Raw genomic sequence first — 24,327 nt, 5'->3', positions numbered from 1 at the left:
TTGTTTAGGGGTGTGGTGTTTAACCTCCAGATATTTGTGAATGTTCTAAACCTCTTATGGTTATTGACTTCTAATTGCATTCCATTGTGATCAGAGAATGTGCATTGAATAATTCCAATCTTTTAAAATTTATTGAGGCAACTTTTATGGCCCAACATATGATCTATTCTGGAGAAAGTTCCAGAGCAGCAGAGAAGAAAGTGTATCCTGGTGATTTGGGATGTAATGTTCTATACATGTCTGTTAGGTCAAATTCATTTATCATATTGTTTAGGTTTTCAATTTCCTTATTGTTGCTCTGCCTCATTGAACTATCTATAGGAGAGAGTGATGTACTGAAGTTTCCCACAATTATTGTGGAAACATCTATTGCTTCCTTTAGTTTTGCCAATGTTTGTCTCATGTACTTTGGTGCACCTTGATTGGGTGCATAGACATTTATGGTTGTTTTATCTTCTTGTTGAATTGCCCCTTTTATTAGTATATACTGACCTTCTTTGTCTCTTACAACATCCTTGCATTTAAAGTCTATTTTACCTGAGATTAATATTGCTACTCCTGCTTTCTTTTGGCTGTAGCTTGCATGGAATATATTTTCCATCCTCTCACTTTCAATTCTTTGTGTCTCTGGGTGTAAGTGAGTCTCTTGTAAGCAACATATTGATGGTTCAGATTTTTTAATTCATTCTGCCAATCTATATCTATTATTTAATTAATATCTATCCATTCACATTCAATGCTATCACTGTGAAGGCAGTTCTTGAATCAGCCATCCTATCCTTTGTTTTTTATTTGTCAAATATATTTTCCCCCCTCTCTTTATTTCCTTTAGTGTTCCCTTACCAAAACTCTTTAGTTCTGTGCCCTTCTCCAGACCTCTCTCTCCTTTTCTTTTCTCTGCTGGTAGGGCTCCCTTTCGTATTTCTGGTAGGGCAGGTCTCTTGTTAGCAAATTCTCTCAGCATTTGTGAAGATGTTAAACTCTCCCTCAAATTTGAAGGAGAGCTTTGCTGGATAAAAAATTCTTGGTTGGCAATTTTTCTCTTTCAGAATTTTAAATATGTCATACCACTGCCTTCTCACCTCCATGGTGGCAGCTGAGCAGTCACTACTTAATCTTGTGTTGTTTCCCTTGTATGTGGTGAACTGCTTCTCTCTTGCTGCTTTCAGAACTTGCTCCTTCTCTTTAGCATTTGACAATCTGATCAGAATATGTCTGAGAGTGGGTTTATTTGGATTTATTCTGTTTGGAGTTCGTTGGGCGTTGATGATTTGTGTATTTTTGTCATTTAGATGGGTTTGGAAGTTTTCCCAACAATGTATTGGAGTACTCTTCCTAGACCTTTACCCTTCTCTTCTCCTTCTGGAACACCAATTATTCTTACACTTGTGTGCTCCATGGTGTCCATCATATCTCTGAGATATACTTCAAATTTTCAGATTTTTTCTTCATTCATTCTTTTGCACTTTCACTCTCCAGAATTTTTTCTTCAAGTCTGCTTACTCATTCTTTGATTTCATCTAATCTGCTGCTATGTGCTTCCAGGTGTGCCTGTTTGAATGTATTATGTCCCCCAAAATGCCATTATCTTTGATGTAATCTTGTGTGGGCAGACATATCAGTGTTAATTAGATTGTAATTCTTAGAGTGCTTCCGTGGAGATGTGCCCCACCCAACTGTGGGTGATGACACTGATTGGATAATTTCCATGGAGGTGTTACCCCACCCATTCAGGGTGGTCTAAGTTAAATCACTGGGGCCAAATAAATGAGCTGACAGAAGGAACTCAGTGCAGCTGTGAGTGACATTTTGAAGAGCAACTGAGAGTGACATTTTGAAGAGGAGCTACAGCCAAGAGGGATACTTTGAAGAATGCACAGAAGCTGAGAGAGTAGCTGCAGGTGAGAGACAGTTTGAAGATGGCTGTTGAAAGCAGACTCTTGCTTCCAAGAAGCTAAGAGAGGACAAATGCCCCAAGAGCAACTGAGAGTGACATGTTTCAGGAACTGCAGCCTAGAGAGTAATGTCCTGGGAGAAAGCCGTTTTGAACCCAGAACTTTGGAGCAGATGCCAGCACATGCCTTCCCAGCTAAGAGAGGTTTTCCAGATACCACTGGCCATCCTCCAGTGAAGATACCAGATTGTTGATGTGTTACCTTGGACATTTTATGGCCTTAAGAGTGTAACTGTGTAACCAAATAAACTCCCTTTTATAAAAGCCGATCCATCTCTGGTGCTTTGAATTCCGGCAGCATTAGCAAGCTAGAACAACAGGCAATTTGACCAACTGTTCCTTTTATTTCCATAAGCTCCTCTAATTTGTATTTACTCTTGCAAATTCTTCTTTATGCTCTTCTAGGGTCTTGATGTCTTTTATACCCTGAGCCATGATCTTGTTGTTTGTGATTACTTCTTTGATTAACTGCTCCAAGTTCTCTGTCTCCTCTGGTTTTTTGATTTGGGCATTTGTGTTATATCTTCCGGTTTTTTCATATGCTTTAAAATTTTCTGTTTTTGGCCTCTTGGCATTTGCTTATCTTGATAGGGTTCTTTTAGGATATGCAGTCTTATTTGAACAATTATCTATAATTTGACAGAGCTACAGCTTGCTGGAGTCCATTTTCCCTAACCTACCATCAGATGGCCCCTGAGCCACCTCTTACCCACAAGCCAGTTCTTCCCAACTTCTTCTATTCAACAAGTGGTGATCCAAACCTTGGAGAGGTCCAATCAGTGTATAAATTTTCTGTGTGCAGTTGGGACCACCAGCTCTGAGGGTGGGGGTGTGCCCTGTGCAGTTAGGCAGGGAAGATGGCTTTAAGATCCAGAGCTCCCAGCCATTCCTGGGGCTCCAGTGGAATACCCTGGGGCTGTTGCTTGAGTCCAACCCTTCAGCTCATATTCCCCACAGTCCCTCTCTGCTGTGGGCTCACAAGTCCCTAGGACTGTGTAGGGCTCTTGGCACTTCCATGTGGGACCCTGCCCCTAAGCTGTGCACTCCATGGGCCTCTGTGGAAGAAGACTGCAGAACATCACATGTGAGTGGAATCCCCACATGAAGTTCTTGGTCACGGCACTGCAATTGGGCATCTCCCAGTCCAGTGAAAAGATGGTTGTATGGGCCGTGATAACTTCCCACTTCCATTGTCCTCTGCCTGCTTCAGCAGCCCATTCACGGCTCTGGGAAAATTAGCTATGGGTGTGCAAAAGGCTACCACCCACCCCAGATACTGAGTGGTGATACTCACCTCTATCTCTCAGTTACAGTTTTTCAATTTTTTCATCCAGCTCTTCCTTATATATTGTTGTGGTACCCTGGTCTCCTGAGCTCCCAAACTGCTGCTTTGGAAAATTTCTGCCTATTCTCCAGTGTTTTTGGTAAAGGAGTATATTTTGCATGCCCTTTTCCCACCATCTTCCCAGAAGTCCCAAAACAACATATTCTCAACAAACCAATGGGTTAAAGAGGAAACCAGAAGCAAAATTAGGAAATACCTTGAGGTAAATGAAAATGAAAATAAAACATACCAAAACTTATGGAATGCAGCAAAGACAGTGCTGAGAGGGAAATTTATAGCTTTAAATGATTACATTAAAGAAGAAGAAAGACTTCAAATCAGAGACCAAATTTCAAAACTGAAAGAACTAGAACAAGAAAAGCAAACTAAACCCAAAGAAAGCAGAAGGGGGAAAAAAAAGATTAGATAGAAGATAAAAGAAATTAAAAAGAACTAATTTAAAAGCAATAGAAAATAAACAGAGCCAAAAGTTGATTCTTTGAAAAGATCAATAAAATTGATATACCTTTACATAGAGTGATGAAGAAAAAAATGGGCCACAAACATAACTAAAATCAGAAAGAAAAATGGGGACACTTTTACTGGCCCCACAGAAATAAGGACTATAAGAGGATACTATGAACTGTATGCCAAGACAAAATGGACAAATTCCTAGAATCACAAAAAAATACCTACCCTGACTCAAGAAGAATAGATGATCTCAACAAACAAATAGCTAGTAAAGACACTGAATCAGTAATCAAAAACCTGCCAACAAAGAAAAGCCCAGGGCCAGATGGCTTCACAGGGGAATTTTACCAAATATTCCAAGAACAATTAACAACTTTCCTGATCAAATTTTCCAAAAAAATGGAAGAGGATGGAACACTCCCTAACTCATTCAAAGAGACCAACATCACCTTCATACCAAAGCTGGATAAAGATACCACAAGAAAAGAAAGCTACAGACCAATATCTGATGATTTTAGATGCAAAATACTCAACAATACACTAGGAAACCAAATCCAACAGCATACTAAAAGAATTATACAACATATTCAAGTAGGATTTATCCTCGGTATGCAAGATTCATTCAATGTAAGAAAATGAATTAATGTAATACACCACATAACAGAATGAAGGAGAAAACCATATAAACATCTCAATTGACACAGAAAAGGCATTTGACAATACAGCACCCTTTTTAAATCAAAACACTTAGAACACTAGGAATAGAAGCTAGGAATAGAAGAAAACTTCCTCAACATGAAAAAAGCATATATGAAAAGCCTGTAGCTAACATCCTACTCAATGATGAAAGACTGAAAGCTTTCCCTCTAAGATCAGGAACAAGGCACAGATATGCACGGTCACCACTATTATTCAACATTGTGTCCTAAGTTCTTGACAGAGAAATTAGCCAAAAAAAAAAAAAAAAAAAAGGAAATAAAGGACATCATAATTGGAAAGAAAGAAGTAAAACTTTCCCTATTTGCAAATGATATGATTCTATATACTGAAAAACCTGAAAAATCCATAACAAAGCTTGTAATGCTAATAAATGAATTAAGCAAATTGTCAGGGTATAAGATCAACATCCTCAAATCAGTACTGTTTCTATACATAAGCAATGAACAGTCAGAAGAAGAAATAAAGAAAACAATTCCATTCATGATAACACCTAATAGATTCAAATGTCGAGGAATAAATATAACCAAGGATGTGAAGAACTTTGGACACAGAAAAGTACAAAAAAATTGCTAAAAGAAAGTAATGAAGACCTAAATGAATGGAAGGATATTCTGTGTTTATAGATTGGAAGACTATCATTAAGATGGCAATACTACTGAATGCACTTTATAGATTCAGTGCAATCCCAATCAAAATTCCAACAATCTTCTTTGCAGAAATGGAAAAGCCAATCATCAAATTTATAAGGAAGGATAATGGGCCCTGAATACACAAAACCATCTTGAAAAAGAAGAATGAAATTGGACAACTCACACTTCCCAATATTAAAGCTTATTAAAAAGTCACAGTATACATACAAGCATGGCACTGGCACAAGGACAGACATATAGATAAATGGAATACAATTGAGAGCTCAGATATTAATCCTCACATTTATGGCCAAGTTATTTTTGAAAAGGTGCCAAAAAGCACTCAACTGGGAAAGTATAGTCTCTTCAACAGGCAGTGCTGGGAAAATAGGATCTCCATTTTAAACAAAAAAAGGGAGGACCATAACCTCACACCATATAAAAAAATCAGTACAAAATTAATCAAAGACTCAATATGAGAGCTAGAACTATCAAACTTCCAGAAGAAAATGTAGCGAAGCATCGTTAGGACCTCATATTAGGCAATGGTTTCATAGACCTTGCACCCAAAGCCCAAGCAACAAAAGAATAAATAGATAATTGGCACCTCAGCAAATTTATAAACTTTTGATACTCAAAGAACTTTATTCATGAAAGTAAACTAACATCCTACACAATAGGAGAAAATATTTGAAAACTACATATCTGATAAAGGATTAATATCCAGAACATATGAAGAAATCCTTCAACTTAACAACAAAAAGACAAACAACCTAATTTAAAAATGAGCAAGAGAGATGAACATACAGCTCTCCAAAGAAGACATACAAATGACCAGAAAGCACATGAAAAGATGATCAATATCATTAGCCATCAGGGAAATGGAAATCAAAACCACAATGAGATACCATTTCACATCCATTAGAATGGCTGCTATTAAAAAAGTGAAAAATAACAAATGTTGGAGAGGATGCAGAGAAATAGGAACACTCATTTTTTGCTGGCGGTAATGTAAAATGTTGCACTTGCTGTGGAAGATAGTTTGGCAGATCCTCAGAAAGCTAATTATAGAAATAACATATGACCTGGCAATCTGATGACCAGTATACATCCAAAAAAGCAGGGATTCCAATAGATATTTGCACACCATTGTTCATAACACCATTATTCACAATTGCCAAAATATAGAGGCAACCCAAGCATCCATCAACTAATGAATGGATCAATAAAATATGGTACATATACAAGGAAATATTATTCAGCCATAAAAAATAATGAAGTCCTGATACATGTGACAACATGGATGAAACTTGAAGATATCATGTTGAGTGAAATATGCCAAATGCAAAAGGAAAAATATTGTATGATCTCACTGATTTGAAACAATTAGAAAAAGCAAACTCAGAGTCAGAATTTAGAATATAGATTATAAGAGGATGGATTGAGGATAGGGAATGGGAATTTAAGGCTTAAAATGTACAGGGTTCCTATTTGGAATGATGGAAATGTTTTGGCAATGGATGGTGGTGATTGTAGCACAACATTGTGAATATAATTAACAGCACTGAAGTATATATCTGAATATGATTGAAAGGGGAAATGTTAGATTGTGTATATGGTAACAAAATAAAAATAAAAATCCATGGAACTGTACTACACAGTGAACCCTAAGATAGACTATGGAAGTTAGTTAATAGTACAATTTAAAAAATGTGCTATCATCAATTGTAACAAATGTGCCAGACCAATACAGATTGTTAGTGGTTGAATGGTATATGGGGATCCTGTGTTTTATGCACAGGATTGCTATGTAAACCTACAACTTCTCTAATAAAGTAAAAAAAAAATTCCTTGAAAACTGAAGGAAAAGAGTACATTGTTTAATTTCCACATATTTGTGAATTTTCTATTTCTCCCTGTGTTATTTCTATCTTCATTCAGTTGTAGTCAGAGAACATATATTATATGACTTCAGTATTTTTGAATTTAACTAGACTTCTTTTGTGACCTAACACATGTTGTATGCTGGAGATTCATCCATGTGCACTAGAAAAGAAACATGTCTTTTGTGTTTAGGTGAAGTGTTTTATATATGTGAGGTCTAATTAGTTTAGAGAATCATTAAAGTCTTGAATTTCCTTACTAATCTTCTGTTCTATCCATAATTAAGAGTGGTACATTAACATCTCCTACTATTAATGTAGAACAATCAATTTCTCCTTTCATTACTGTCAGCATTTCCTTCATATATTATGGGGCTCTGCTGTTAGGTGCATATATTTTTATAATTGTTACATCTCCTTGTTGAATTTACCCCTTTATCAGCATATAATGACCATCTTTTTCCCTCATAACTGTTTTTCCCTTAAAGTCTACTTTGTCTAATATTAGTAGTACTACCTCAGTTCTCTTTGGTTAAATACTGGCATGGTTCCTTTATTCCATCTTTTCACTTTTAACCTACTAGTGCCTTTGAATTTCAAGTGAGTCTCTTGCAGATAACACATAGCTGGATCATGCTTTTTAATCCATTCTGCCAATCTCTGCATTTTGACTGGAGAGTTTAGTTATTTTACATTTGCAATCAATACTGATAATGCAGGATTTTCTTCTGCCATTTTGCTATTTAGCCTTTGTAAGTCTTATACCTTTTATTTCCCTCAATTCTTCCATTAATACCTATACTTACACTTATTTGATTTTTTGTTACACCATATTGAGCACTTCTCATTTCAATCTGGACACATTTTTCATATATTTTCCTTTTGGTAACAAAGGGGTTAAAATTTAACATCCAAATTTATAGCAATCATATTTACCTGTATACCAACTTGACTTCAATACCATACACATTCACTTTTCCTATACCATGCTGTCCTCCCAACTTTTTTGGTACTTGTTTCCATTTATGTCATTGTATATTGTATGTCCAAAACCATAGATTTATCATTACTTTTTATGCATTAGCATTTTAGCACCTGGAGGAAGCAAGGCATTGGAGTTGCATACCAAAAAATACAACACAACAGTACTGGCATTTATAATTACTCAAATTGTTTCCTTTACTGCAGGTCTTTATTTCTTTATGGTGCTTTGAACCACTATCTAGTGACCTTTCCTTGCAGTCTGAAGAACTCCCTTGAGTGTTGCTTATAGGGCTGGTCTATGATAATGAATGTCACAATCTCTTCCTCATTTTTGAATGGAAGTCCCCCAGATATAAAATTCTAGGTTCACAGCTGTTTTCTTTCAGCACTTCAAGTATTTCAACCCACTGCCTTTTTGCCTCCACGGTTTCTGATGAGAAATTGGCACTCGATCTAATTGGGACTCCCTTGTACATAACATGTCGCTTTTCTCTTCTACTTTCAGAACTTTCTCCTTGTCCTTTGAATTTGACAATATGATCAATATATGATGCAGTTCGTTTTTCTTCATGTTTGGTGTTCTCTGGGCTTCTTGAATGTGCATATTCACATCTTTTGCTAAGTTTGGGGAATTCTCTGTCATTATTTCTTTAAATATTCCTTCTTTCCTCTTCTCTCTTTCTTCTCCTTTTGGGACTTCCATAATGCATATATTGGCAATCTTGATGGTGTCCCAGATGTGTCTTAGGCTATTTTCACTTTTTATGGTTCTTATTTCTTTCCACCCCTCAGCGTGACTCTCTTCAATTGTCTAGTCTGAATTCATGGATTCTTTCTTCTGCAAGTTCCAATGTACTGCTGAAACCCTCCTAGGAATTTTTATTTTCAGTTACTGTGGTCTTCAACTTCAGTAGGTCTGTTTGGTTTCTTTTTAAAATTTATCTTTACTAAGATTCTCACATTGGTCATTCATTGTTTTCCTGATATCCTTTAGTTCTTTCTCTCCATTTCCCTTCATCTCCTTGAGCATTTTTGTGATCACTTTTTAAAAGTCTGTGTTCATTATATTCACCATCTAGTTTCTTCCTTTGTGTTTTCTGGATTTTTTTACTCTTCTTTTGGATGGGCCGTTGTTTCTTGTTTCTTTGACTTGTAATCCTTTCTTGCACAGGGTCTATTTTAAATGTTAACTCTGGGATTAATTTCCTGAGATGTCTGTTTCTTGATTTTGTAACTGGCTGGTGATAAGACAGAGAATTTTTTGTGTGAGCCCTATCAGGAAGCTCTGCTCAAGCCAAATGGAACATACAGGGTCCTCCCTGTCTTTCCTTGGCCTGTGTCTTGTCTGGGCTTGTGTTTCTTAAATGCTTTGGATTTCCCTTGTTTACAGGAGTCTGAATGCCTCTTCTATTTCCTAGGAGACAGAACTCCCTTTCCTGGGTGTTTAAAGCAGGTAAGCCCTTGCCTTAGGCTGTCCACCTCAATAGTTTGTTACACTGCTTTCTTTGCCTCAAGTTGCTTTTATGTGGAGGGCAAATTCTGAGAGAGCGATCATGCCAGATAGGAATATCCCATGACAGTCATTTCCAGGCAGAACAAGGCTAAGGGCCCAGGAAGGGAGCGGGGCACATACCAGCTCCAAACTGGGGAGGGGATCAGAAGGAGTCAGAAGTTTCTTCCATGGTCTTTCTGTCAGCAAAGAGATTGCCAGGGGCTGGACCCCACGGCAGCCTGCAGTAAGAGTGGGGGGTGGGCACTGGTAACCATGTGGAGACAGCAATTTACTATTCTATATTGTAATTTACCAGCCCATTCCTCCCATTCTTCCCTGGATGTTGGACAGTGTTTTACTGGACTCCAGAGTTTCAAAGTAGTTGTTTCAGACAGTTCCCGCCTGTTTAATAGTTGTTCTGGTGGCAGGACTAAATCCTGGTGCTTCCTAATCAACCACTGTACAATAATTTAAAACATGTAAAAACCATTCTCAGCTTGGGGACCATAAAAAAACAGATTGGCAAACCACACTTGGCATGTAGGCCATAGTTGGCCAACTGCCAGAGTTTAGGGTGACATTAATCCTGTGAGAATATGAGAGATTTTATTCTGTTTTCATCAGATTCTTGAAGGGGTCCATGACCCCAAATTTCCAAATCTGTGATTTCAAAAATAGCATCTCATTTTCACCAGAAAATGTATATTGGGTGATAGAGAAAAACCAAACTCAGATTTAGAGCCACTTTAAACAGTTCATTTACTCTAAATGCTAATAAGTGGTGGCCAAAGGGATGCTTGACTAGGCTCAAAAGCTAAGTGACTTGCTCCTTAAGTGTGCTCAAAGAAAATTTGTTTATCAGCAAAATAGCTAATTACTATAGGCAAATGATAATGATGATATCATCTAATATTCACTGAGAACTTACTACGTGCTAGGCATTGTGCTTAGTGCTTTACATGCATTATCTCATTTAATCCTCACAACAACCATGTGTTGTCCATGTTTTATGGATAAAGAGAAAGAAGCTTGAGGTGTTAGGTAACTTGCCCCAGATAAAAGAGCTAGTTAAATATTGGATCTGGGATTCATATCCAGATCTTACCTTAAAATCTGTGTTCATAATCACTACTGTTTTCCATGTTACTGACATTGGAATTGCATATGAACTGCAGAAGCAGAGAATCCTGAGGGGGTGTGGATGGTTTGGTCCACTGTTAAGCTATAGTACATTTCATCTTCATGAAGATACTCCAGAATTGGAAGGCATTTAGAAAGATGATTAGATACATTATATACTTGTGGGAAAATGGTCAACCGTGGATTATTCTGAGACAGTCTAAAAACTGTGTAACTCATCTTGATTAGGAAGAAGTGATCGAGGAAAACAGTAAAATTCAAAATCAGGTTTGTTTCTCAGTGATGACATTTAAACTGAGAGGAGGAGACTGAAATTAGAGACTAAATCTGGTTTTACATTAGACAATTTATGCACAATAGAAAGAGCTTGGACTTTGGTGTCAGAGATATCATGGCTGGGCTACTCACAAGCTATAAGATTTTGGGCAAGTTATTTGTACTCCCTGAGTCTCAGTCTTCTCACTGTAAAATGAGAATAATCACCTATTCACCAGAGATTTTGTTTTGTATTTTTGGGTGAGAATTAAATAACATAAAATACTTACAACTCTTGGCACCACAGTAGGGGCTCAATAAAGGAAAGATATTATTATATTCCCCAATTCACTTCCTCTGAGATGATTATATTTCCTTTTGCGATAAGACAACTTATTGGGTATACAAATTTACAGTTCTAAGGCCATATAAGTGTCCATACTAAGGCATCAACAAGAGGATACCTTTACTGAAGAATGGCTGATGGTGTATGGAACACCGCTGTCAGTTGGGAAGGTACGTGGCTGGTATCTGCTGTTCTTTTGCTCCTGGGTTGCATTTCAAAATGGCATTCTCCAAAATGTCTCTGGATTTCTCTTAGAATCTCCAAACAGCCTTCTGCCTGCACCTCCCAGCAAGCATCTCCCCAAAAGTCTCTCTCAGCTGCTCTTGGGACATTTTGTCCTCTCAGCTTCTCTGGAGCAAACTCTGGGCTAGCATCTCAAAGCATCAGCAAGTATCTGTGTCTTGGTTTAACACATCCCGGGGCATTTCTAGCCCTCTGCTCTCTGTGTGAGCTCTCTTTAAAAGACTCCAGTAAGCTAATCAAGAAATATCCTGAATTGGCAGGGTCAAATCTCCATGGAAACATTCAATCAAGAGGTCACACCCTGTGCCAGTTTGGATGTATTATGTCCCCCAAAACACCATGTTCTTTGATGCAATCTTGTGGGGGCAGAGGTATTAGAGTTGATTAGGTTGGAACCTATTGATTGTTTCCACGGAGATGTGATTCAATCAATTGTGGGCAAGACCTTTGATTGGATAATTTCCATGGAGGTGCTACCCCACCCATTCAGAGTGGGTCTTAATTAAATCACTGAAGCCATATAAAAGAGCTGACAAACAGAAGGAACTCAGAGAAGCTTAAAGACGGTCCTTGAAAGCTGATGCTGACATTTTGGAGAATGCCATTTTGAAATGCAACCTGGGCGCAAGCAGATGCCAGCCACGTGCCTTCCCAGCTAACAGAGGTTTTCTGGATGCCAGCGGCCTTTCTCCAGTGAAGGTACCCTATTGTTGATGCCTTACCTTGGACATTTTATGGCCTTAAGACTGTAACTTTGTAACCAAATAAACTCCCTTTATAAAAGCAAATCTATTTCTGGTGTTTTGCATAATGACAGCATTAGCAAACAAAAACACACCCTAATCAAAAAGATTAATCAATCTGCCCCCACAAGACTGCATTAAAGAACATGCCTTTTTCTGGGGGATCTAATATATCCAAACTGGCACAGGTAGTATCATTAACATTGTACAGATAGATAAACCTCTGCAAGACAGTGACTACTGTGTGTGGGTGAATACACTGTTGAAATGGGATTAAACATTGTTGCTTTCTTTTTGATCACAGTGAAACCATGGTAGCAGTAACCTAGAATGTATAATTACCACTATTTGATACCACAAAGTATTAACTGCCAGTATCTAATACAAGCAATACATGTGTCATCTCTACTACATGATGATGAAACTTCCTTGGTACCTAAACTAAATAAAACTATGGAAGGTAGAAGCTAAAAATGATAGTGAAGCTGACAGAGGGAAACAGCACAAATGAAAGGGAAGCTGATATTTCTTCAATGAGGATGTGACTTACAACTATAGCCTGTAAATTGATGGAATCCAGAAAGACTTATTTTCCTCCACCTGATAAAAATAAGCTCACATTTATAAAGTGATATTAAATGCTTCACTCAGTCAACCTGCCAGTGCTACTTTGTATTGCCATACGCAAAGATCTATATTACAAACTATGTGGCAATTAAAAATATCTCAAACTTCACAGACTACAGATATGAGAAAGATAAAACACTTATGAAGAAAACACATAAATAAGTTCAAACTACTAATTATAATACTATCAAATTATTTGAGAAAAGGATGAAAAGAAAATTGAAGTATTACACAAACCTGAGGTGGGTTTTAATTTGGTATTTGTTTCCAAGCGGAGGTCTGTTGGCAAAGGCACTGAACGTTTCAAGTCTTGATATGTCACTGCAGGTATTTCTAATTGAGTACAGCTTTCTAGCTGTTAACCAAAAATATTTTCCTTAATAAGTGATTAATATTACTAAAATAATATATAATATCCTACAAAATAATAGTATGGAAAATAATGATTCATTCATCTACTTTCATTCTATCCTTCATCTCTGTCCAGTACCCCCATTCCAAACTAACATCCCACCCAAAGAAAACTCAATGTCTGACTTTTTGATCAATTGAAATATTACCTTAGTTTTTTCTTTAGAATTAGGGAGAGATTCTCTTTTGTTGCCTTTTGTCCACAATGATTTAATGGCTTCATAAATTTGCTGGCTTGCAGTGTAGGCTTTATTCCCAGTTACCTAATTAAAACAAAAGTGAATCAAATAACTTAAATTTTTAAAAATTGCATTACCAAATAGTTTTAAACATATGCTGGGTATTTTAAATGAACACTGATGTCAGAAACAATAATAAAGATATGAATCTCTAGGTCATATAATACAAAGGAACATTTTCCAAATCTTATATGAATAATTATTTGCCTCACAAATAAGGCTAAAAATATACAATTTGGATTCATATTGTAACATGTGAATTTGAATTATGTCTAACAAGTTTTGGAAAAATACTTTGAGATAATCAGTTGATTAAGAAAATGAGATTTTAAAGATGTTAGAGGGTTAATGATTTGCTTAAATTTTCAAGGTTCTTTCATCATTCACAAAGAAAGAAAAAGCAGCTATGAATAGTTCCAGAGAATAATACTCTTTTTGGCAGAAGGATAAAATAAAAAATGAAATACAACCACACTAAAGCAGAGGCTACAATGTTGACTAATTCCTGAAATTGCTGTCACTTTCATTCATGCTTTTCCCTTTGAAAATCTTCTTCTGATTCCTTCTCCCTATTCTTTTCCCATCTGTTTTGGTTTGCTAAAGCTGCCAGAATGCAATATACCAGAAATGGGTTGGCTTTTACAATGGGGATTTATTAACTTACAATTTACAGTTCTTAGGCTGTAAAAATGTCCAACTCAAGGCATCAACAGGATGAAACTTGGACCCTGAAGACAGGCTGCTGGCATATAGGACACCTCTGTAACGTGGGAAGGCACATGGCTGGCATCTGCTGGACCTTCACTCCCAGGTTTCATTGCTTTCAGCTTCTGGTTCCAGTGGCTTCCTCTCTGAGCTTCTGTGGGTCCTCTCTTAGCTTCTCTGGGGCTTTTCTCAATGAGCTTCTCTTAGTTTCATCTCTTTTCAGTCTCTGTCTCTCTCTTATAAAGGACTCCAGTGAGAGGATTAAGACCCAAGTTGAATGAAGTGGGTCACAGCTCAATTGAAATAATCTAATCAAAAGTCCCACGTACACCCACAGAAATGGATTAAAAGAACATGACCTTTTCTGGGGTACATACAGCCTCCAAACCACCACACCATTCTTTCATTCCTTATGGTTAAAATGATTTGAATAGCTATTACTTTTTTAAGTTTTAAAGAGATTTTGAGGAGCTTTCCAGGATAAATTAAAAAAAAAATTGTATGTTTCTTCCTTAAATAGAAATACTTAATTATTTTTGCTAAAGATATGCCTATACTTAAAAAAAAATCAAATAATATACTAGTATTAAAAAAGTTCCCTTTCTCCAAAATAATCATTGTTAACAGTTAGATTAATATTCTTCCAGGTAAACTCTACAGTCATATAAACATTAAATACACACACACACAGAATTTTAAAACATAAGTGGAATGTTGATACAGATTTACCAAAAAGTATGAGGCAGATCTATATGTATTAACATAAATAGAAGTTCAAAGTGAACGATGAACTGGAATAAATTACACACATTTTTTTCCTTTTTAAACACAAATGGTATCACACTATACAAATTATTTGGAGATTTGATGTTTTAAAAGCTTGACATGGACAAGAGGAATAGAAGGCAGATGGTGGGATGGGGAGCTGCAGGACTCAGTGCTTCCACCAGAACAACTATTAAATAGGCAGGAACAGTGTAAAACAATTTTGAAACTCTGGAGACCAGAAGAACACTTTACAGCATTCAAGGGAGAGCCAGAGGAAGAGGCTAAGAATTTATGGTAAAGAACAGTAAATTGCTCTCTGTCCCCTGGCTACCAGCACCCATCCCCCACTTTCCCAGGAGACTGTAGTGGGGTCCAAACTCTAGCTAGCTGGCTGGTGACAGAAAGGGATGTAAAAATTTTCTTGCCCAAGACCAGGAGTGGGCACGGCCAATCACTGAAGATGGATTTTGATTAGCAGCTTTTGATGGTTGGAGGCCTGGCTCTGAGGGTGGCCACTGTTCCATACTGCCCTGAGCAAAGACTGTGGCATAGGAGACTTAAAGATGCAATGCTGTCTCAGGGCAGGGGGACAGTTAGTTGAAGAGTAGCATTTCTTGGGCATGCCAAGAAAGCTCAGCATTGAGTAACCATGGAGGAAACTCTTAGTGTTCTTTTGATACCCTCATGTTCCAGTTTGCTAAAGCTGCCATTAGGCAAAATATCAGAAATGGATTGGCTTTTATAAAGGGGATTTATTAGGTTACAAATTTACAGTTCTAGGGCCATAAAAGTATCTGACTAAGGCATCAACAAAAGGATACCTTCACTGAAGAAAGGCCAATGGCATCTGGAACACCTCTGTCAGCTGGGAAGGCATGTCTGCTGGCCCTTTGCTCCTGGGTTCTGATTTCAAAATGGCTTTCTCCAAATGTCTCAGCTTCTGTATCTCTTAGCTTCTCTCAGCTCTCTGCTTGGTTCCCCTGGTGCATTTCTCTCTAAGTGTCTGGGAGTTCTCTCTTAGCTTCTCTGGGGCAAACTCTGGGATTCATCTCTTAGCTTAGCATCTCCAAACGTCTTTCTGTCTGCATATCCAAGGGTCTCCAAGTGTCTGTGTCTGTGTCTGTGTCAGCTCTTAGCTTTTCCCAGGGGCAAACCCTGGATTATGTATCTTAGCTTCTCTCCAAAATGTCTCTCTCAGCTTCTCTAAGCTCCTTGTTTTTGTGAGCTCTCTTAAAGGACTCCAATGATGTAATTAAGACCCACCTGGGATGGGTGGGGTCATGTCTCCATGGAAATAATTCAATGAAACTCACCACAGTTGGGCATGTCACATCTCCATGGAAATACCCAACCTAAAGGTTCCACCCTAATCAAAAGACTATAAGTCTGCCCCCACAAGATTGCATTAAATAACATGGCTTTTGTTGGGGACATTCAAACCAGAACACTTCTGTCAGCTGGGCACTTTGGAGGGTACTTTGGAGGCAGTCTGCACCCCCTTTGTGGGTCCCTGGCCCTATTTTGGTGGGGAAAGACTGACTTGGGAAAATGCTCTATGGTATGCCCCTCCTCCCAGAACTCACACTACATGCAAAAGCATCTTGATACAATGATAGGAATGTCTAAGGAACTATAGAGGTGGAAAATATGAGGCAAGGCTTGTCAACTTCAAACACACGGGAGAGGAGGTCTGTCTCCTGGTAAGCAGAGGGGACAAACATTCTCCTGGAAATAGGGGAACTCTTAACACAACTGACAAGTGAAAGTAGAGGACAAGACAGAGACACAGAAACCCTGTACACTGTATTTGCCTCAGACAGACCTTCCTGATGAGAGGGGTGAAGCTCCAAGAATATATCTATCCTTTCACTATCTGGTTACAGAATCAAGAAACCTATATCTCAAGGAATAAATCTAGATTTTAGACATTAAAAAATTAAAATGTACAGCATGTGACAAAAGAGTACAATACAAACAAAGAAAAAGGAAATGATGGCCTATCCAAAGGAAGACAATAAAAATACAGAAGACACCAATGAAGAAGGACCAGAATGTGGGCACACTTAGCACAGCTTTTGAAAAAAAATGAACTTAATGCTCAAGGGAAAGAAGGAAAATACAGAGAAAGAACAAAAGGATATCAGAAAAACCATGTGCAATAAAAGAACCTTAGTAAAGAGATAGAAATATTAAAAAGGAAGGAAACAGAACTACTGGAGTTGAAGACCACAATAACCTAAATGAAAAATGCCAAGAAAGGTTTCAACGGCAGATTGGAGCTGGTAGAAGAAAGAATCAGTGAATTCAAAGACAAGACACTTGAAATGATTCATACTGAGGAGAAGAAAGAAAAAAGAATTACTAAAAGCAAAAACAGCTGAAGATACCTTTGGGATGCCATTAAGTTTACCAATATATGCATTATGGGAGTTCCAGAAGGAAAAAAAAAGAAAGGGGCAGAAGGAATATTCAAACTAATAATGACCGAAAACTTCCCCAACTTAGCAAAGATGTGAATATGCACATCCAAGAAGCCCAAAGAACACCAAACACGAAGAAAAACAAACCACATCATATATTGTTCATACTGTCAAATTCAAAAGACAAGGAGAGAGCTCTGAAAGTGGAAGAGAAAAACAATATGTTATGTACAAGGGAGTCCCAATTAGATTGAGTTCCAATTTCTCATCAGAAACCCTGGAGGCAAAAGATGAGAATAAGCACATCCAAGAAGCCAGAGAATACCAAACAAGATAAACATGAAGAGAAATACACCCCAACATGTATTGATCACATTATTGAATGCAAAGGACCAAGGAGAGAGTTCTGAAAGTGGTGAGAGAATAGCAAAATATTACCTACAAGGGAGTCCCAATTACATTCAGTGCTGAAAGAAAACAACCACCAATAAAGAATATTACATCCAGTGAAAAGAAATCAAGCATGCAGATATAATTCTAGGTTTATTAGAAGCAATAATGTTACCTAAAGAAGTCGCCAAAATACATTGTTTAGTCACTGTAATGGTTAGGTTCATGTGTCAACTTGGCCAGGCAGTAGTACCCAGCTGTCTGGTCAAGCAAGCACTGGCCTAACAATTGCTGCAAGGACGTTTGTGGCTGGTTAATAAACCAATGAAGAGAGTTCAAGCAAGAGGCACAACCTCAGGCAAAGACTGGCAGGTAGACTTTGCTGTTATGCATAAAGCTTGTGGAAAATATAAATACCATCTTATCTTTGTAGACACATTCACGGGATGGGTGGAAGCCTTTCCATACAGAATAGAATGAGCCTTGGAAGTAGTCAAGGCACTCCTGAAGGAAATAATCCCACCAATTGGGCTTCCATTCTCTACACAAAGTGATAATGGTAGGGCTTTTGTATCAAAAATTTCACAGAAGCTGCCAGAAGCTTAAAGTATCCATTGGAAATTGCATGCATCTTTGAGACCACAATCCACAGGAAAAACAGAGAAGATGAATCAAACTTTAAAGAAAACAATCTTTCATGGTAAGGTACTCTTGGTGGCCTTGATGAAAGTGAGAGTAGTTCCCAGAAGTAGGCTCCTTTTGAGCCCATTTGAAATGATATATGGAAGACCATTCCTGAAACAAGGTGGTATGTATACTTGAACTGAACAAGTCCAAGAATTAGAGGTTAAAAGGTGTATTCAATCATTAGGAGCCCCATTAGAGACAATCCATCAATATGCCTTGTCAGCTCTCCTTTCCTACAGATGTACCCCTACATCACTTTAAATCTGGGGACCAGGTCGTTCTAAAGAAATAGCAATACCAACACCCAACAGATCAATTAGAAATGAGATGGGAAAGTCCTTATGAAGTTTTATTAACCACTCATTCTTCAGCTAAGCTAATGGGAGTAAAACCTTGGATACACCATACCAGAATAAAGTTAACACTCCCTAACCAGAGTCTCTCTCCTAAACTTTCACAGTCTGCCGGTTTGTATATTTTGTCCACCAGAAAAAGCCATATTCTTTGATGCAATCTCGTGGGGCAGATGTATTCAGTTTTGATTAGGTTGCAATCTTTGGATGAGGTTGTTTCCATGGAGATGTGACCCATCCAACTGTGGGTAATACTTTTGATTAGATTATTTCCATGGAGGTTTGGCCCCACCCATTCAGGGTAGCTCTTGACTGATTTACTGGAGTAATTTTAAAAGAGCCATGTAGGCCCAGATGCTGGCTGCAGCTGAGACAGACATTTTAAAGACAGCCATTGAAAGCTGACACTGACATTTTGGAGAATGCCATTTTGAAATGCAACCTGGGTGCAAGCAGATGCCAGCCACGTGCCTTTCCGCTAACAGATGTTTTCCGGATGTCAATGGCCTTTCTCCAGTGAAGGTACACTATTGTTGGTGCCTTACCTTGGACACTTAGTGGCCTTAAGACTGTAACTTTGTAACCAAATAAACCTCCTTTATAAAAGCCAATCCATTTCTGGTGTTTTGCATTCTGGCAGCATTAGCAAACTGGAACACACAGGATCACAATCAGGAAGCAAATTGCAAAAAAACACCAAAGAAAGAGAAGAATTTAATGAACCTTCAGTAGTCAAATACTGGTGTGAGCCACTTGAAGACATATGATACATCTTCAAGAGAACATATAAGGAGTAATAGATGTTGACAGATCCGAAATTCCATACATTTTAGCCTTTATCTTTGCTTGAATAAAGTTACTTACATTCAAAACCCTGATGAATTTAAGTGTACTGCCTGAAGGCTAGAATTCTTTCACTTGTAGCTAACAGACCTTAAGTTGGAGTTATAAGCCTTTTCTAACATGAATTCCTGGTTTTAAATAGTCATTTTATATCCTTATTATAGTTTTGCTCAAGAATCCTCATCAGACAGTAATGCCTTTTCACAATGGGCACATTCTTATGCTTACTCTCTGAATCAATCAGATTGGTGGGTAGGTGGTCAACTTCCTTTATCTAGTGCTTCAGAGTTACCTTGGTGGATATCACACCTCCAGGGAACTGACTGACAGGCATTAAGAAATTTCATAAAAAAGGAACAAGAGCAAAGTTCAACCTTTAATATCATAGATATGCTGATCCAGAAAAATGGTCAATTAATTTAGAAACCCAAGGGCACTGAATTTCCTTTTCTTAAAATATGACTGTGAAAATGGCCACCCAATAGGCAGAACAATCAGATGAAAGAAAAAGTTTAACAAGTAGAGCAAAAGAGGGACATTTTACAACTTTGGGTGGTGTGATACAGTGTTCTAGTTTGCTAATGCTGCCTTTTCAGAAAACACCAGAAATGGATCTGCGTTTATAAAGGGGTTTATTTGGTTACAAAGTTACAGTCTTAAGGCCAAAAAGTGTTCAAGGTAAGTCATCAACAATCAGGTACCTTCACTGGAGGATGGCCAATGGTGTCCAGAAAACCTCTGTTAGCTGGGAAGGCATGTGGCTGGCATCTGCTCCAAGTTCTGGTTTCAAAATGGCTTTCTCCCAGCACGTTCCTTTCTAGGTCAAAGCTCCTCTTCCAAATGTCTCTCTCAGTTGCTCTTGGGGCATTTTTCCTCTCTCAGCTTCTTTGGAGCAAAAGTCTGCTTTCAACAGCCATCTTCAAACCGTCTCTCACCTGCCGCTCCTCTCTCAGCTCCTGTGCACTCTTCAAAGTGTCCCTCTTGGCTGTAGCAAGCTCACTCCCTCTGTCTGAGTTTATATAGTGCTCCAATAAACTAATCAAGGCCCACACTGAATGGGCGGGGCCACACCTCCATGGAAATTATCCAATGAAAGATCTCACCCACAGTTGAGTGATCACATCTCCACAGAAATATCCACTCAAAAGCCTCCAACCCAATGAACACCAATATGTTTCCTGCCCACACAAGACTGCATCAAAGATAATGGCATTTTGGGGGACACAATACATCCAAACTAGCAAATATAGTGAACACCTGGGTATGGCCAACTAAGTCAAAAACTTTGTGGAAACAAAGGAATCATTTCCAGCAACACAATCCTTTTAAAACAAGAGAGGTAGAATGGTTACTTTCAGAGCAATGTCTCCAAACCATATTATTACAAGAGAGTGATTGGTTTGGAACACATTGGTCTAGGAGTTCTGTCATTTATCAGAATTCTCCAAATGAAACCCAGTGGATATGCAGCACCAATTTATGGCCTTGGCTAACTCTGGGTTGGATAGGATGTTGTACTTTAGGCCTACCCTGGACTCAAGGAAGCATTCATAAAACTCTCCATCTGCTGCAAATCTGCCTTTACTTAAGGCCAGATGGACTCAATCAATATTTCACTGGTATTACCATTTAACTGCTATATTTCCACCATCATTAGGCACAGACGATGTCATACTCAGAATAGAAGCCTTAAACAATTTTACATAACATGCCCTAAATGATAGCCTTAAGGGTATATCTCTTTTAAATACAGATACAAATCTCATAAGCAAAGACGTACTTCAAAACTGAATGGCCTTAGATATCTTAACAGCTTCTCAAGGGGTAGCATGTGTCATAACAACTGAATGTTATACTTATACATATGATTAATCTGCAAATGTTACTAATATATTTAGCCAAAATATTAATTTGAAAAATCAAATTAATGCAATAGACACCAATCCTTCCTCCTCCAGTATATGTGACTTATTCAGCTGGCTTCCTACATGGATAAGCTCTTGGTTTCAGTCTACGTTACAAGTTGGATTAGCAATACTTCTTATAATCACTATTTTCAAATCTTATTTTCAAAACTTATCTCTGTCTCCTATCCCAGCCATACCGAAAAATCCAGATAAAGCAGTAATAATTCAACCAAAGCATGGAGTGAAAAGAGTATATACCATTACAGTCTAAGAAGTTTCATTCCTCTAACCCCTAATATCTATGACCCTTTTCAGCATGAAGAAGTCAGAGCAGTCATTGCCCATATCCCTGAAGATTGAAGAATGAACAAAAGGCAGGGGGAATTGAACCTAAGAACTATTTATATCTACTAACCTTCTTATGTTCAGAGGAATACTAAACTATAACCCAGGTTCCATCCCTTGTAATTACCAAGGAATAAATTACCTTGTGCCTACCCCCTTAACATTTTTTGATAAATTAGTGATCTAATGATCCTACTAACAGCCCCTCATGTTTATTAATGAGGAAACATGGTTGATCATACCTCAGTTCTGGTTTTTCCTTCTCCTAAATAAAACCAATTTCAGTCAGAATTGGCCCTCTAGACATGTGCAGTAATACAGAACCTTAACCTATAAGTGACCTATGCCTCATTATAATACTAAAAGTCACACCAACATCATGTCAAGACCACCATTTTTGTACACCTGTCCTATGACTAAGCATACAAATGATCTGTGCATACTCAACCAAAACCACCCAGATGCTGTCATCTCAGACCACTGTATTAATCAGAATCATGATTTTACCAGAAAACTATAAAACCGTCAAAGTCTTTCAGTTCAGGGAACAGATCTGAGGCTTGGTTTTTTAACCTTTGCCTTCTGTTTTCTTACACAGCACTCTGTAAAAAGGTGGTTCTGTCTTTGAAAACAGTTTTCACAGTTTGGCTTTTATGCGAATTGGACAGCCAATCCAAATCAGCAACATCCTTACTCATTGGCTTTCCCATGCATGGATTCTACTCCTTCAGGCAGCTGGTCACATTGTAAGCAATGTAAAGGTGCAACCTTCTAGGAATCGACCTCAAGGAATAAAAGTGCTCAAAGAAATGTACAAATATGAATGTTCAGACAGGGTCCTCACAAGATCCTCCTTAATTAGGAAAATGTAAGAGGCCCAATAAGGACAGGATAAAAAAATCATGTACACACAATGGAATACCATGATATTAAAAATTGCATGCATAAAACAAAAGAATATTATGTTTGGTAAGAAATTCTCTCAAAAATGAGGAAGAGATTAAGACATTTTCAGAAAAAAAAAGCTGAGGGATTTCACAACTAGACCTGCCCTACAAGAAATGATGAAGAGAGTTCTACAGAATGAAAGGAAAGGACACTAGACAGTGCTTCAAAATGGCATAAAGAAATACAGACCTGCGTTAAAGGTAATCATTTGGGTACTTATAAATGCCATTATTATTGTAGTATATTGTTTTGCATATGTCCTAGTTTGCTAATGCTGGAGAATGCAAAACACCAGAGATGGACAGGCTTTTATAAAACGGGGGTTTATTTCACTACACAGTTACAGTCTTAAGGCCACAAAGCATCCAAGGTAACACCTCAGCAATCGGGTACCTTCACCGGAGGACGGCCAGTGGTGTCCGGAAAACCTCTGTTAGCTAGGAAGGCAGCTGGCGTCTGCTCCAAAGCTCCGGCCTCAAAACGGCTTTCTCCGAGGACGTTCCTTTCTAGCAAGCTTGCTTCTCTTCAAAACATCACTCCCAGCTGCACTCCTTTCCTCTTTGAGTCAGCTCATTTATATAGCTCCACCAATCAAGGCCCACCCCGAATGGGTGGGGCCAAGCCTCCATGGGAACATCTCATCAGAATCATTGCCCACAGCTGGGTGGGGCACATTCCAAGCAAATCCAACCATCACCAAAACGCCTGCCCCACACAAAACCACAAAGATAATGGCATTTGGGGGACACAATACACTCAAACTGGCACAGCATATAACTCAATTTCTTTGACAGTTGGATTATGCTAAAATGCAAATACATTAAAAGTAATGATAGAGACTTAAAGCCATTCACAGTAGTAATTAGAATCCCATGCAAACTGAAATACAGGGACCCAAGTCCACAGAGACCCAGGACAGAATGCAAGCTGCTGAGGAGTGCTGAATACAAAATGGTCTCCAGTAAGAGCTTCCAAAATGGAGGGTTAGGGAGGGAGTAGCAAAACCTACTTCTCACCCAAAAGCAGTGAATAGGCAGAAGTTGACTGAATCAAATGTTTTGTGATCTGTGGACCAGGGGAGGTCAGTACAATGCCTGAGGAAGTGCAGTACAGATTGAGAAGCCGTGGTCAGAGACTGAGTAATTCTGTCCGAGGTGCCTGGTGCCCATCCTCCTCCCAAAAGGGAAGCAACAGCCTGCAGCCCAATCCTTGCCTGAGGGGGCAGCTGCAGACTGGGATTGTTGCAGGAGTCCTCTGCCACAAATACAGAGGGGGCCACAGCCCAACGCTGACCCAGATATTGGTTGGTGAGAGAGAACACAAGATCCTGTAGTTTCAGCCCCTCCTGGTCAGGCAATGACAGGCATCACTGTTTCAACTGCCTCAAAGTGGATATGGCAAAAATGCATAATAACCTGTCTTTGTAGAGCTGAGGGGAATAGGTAGACGAAGAGTGCCATCTACTGGGCATGCAGGAAAGTGCAGGGAAAAAAGGGCTTT

The 24,327-nt window shown here is 38.4% G+C and overlaps 1 protein-coding gene across 1 annotated transcript in view; it reads right to left on the bottom strand.

The window, feature by feature from the left end:
• Nucleotides 1-24,327, bottom strand: part of APOOL (apolipoprotein O like) — a 235,977-nt gene that overhangs the window by 34,577 nt on the left and 177,073 nt on the right. Inside the window, exons 7-8 of the mRNA XM_037821546.1 lie at nucleotides 13,372-13,485; nucleotides 13,049-13,166 (exon numbers count right to left, since the gene is read on the bottom strand). Coding sequence (XP_037677474.1) covers nucleotides 13,049-13,166; nucleotides 13,372-13,485 — 232 coding nt within the window. The remainder of the gene's footprint in view (nucleotides 1-13,048; nucleotides 13,167-13,371; nucleotides 13,486-24,327) is intronic.

The sequence above is a fragment of the Choloepus didactylus genome, chromosome X (assembly GCF_015220235.1).
Source record: "Choloepus didactylus isolate mChoDid1 chromosome X, mChoDid1.pri, whole genome shotgun sequence".
Lineage (NCBI taxonomy): Eukaryota > Metazoa > Chordata > Mammalia > Pilosa > Megalonychidae > Choloepus > Choloepus didactylus.
This window is presented reverse-complemented; position numbering and strand designations above follow the sequence as displayed.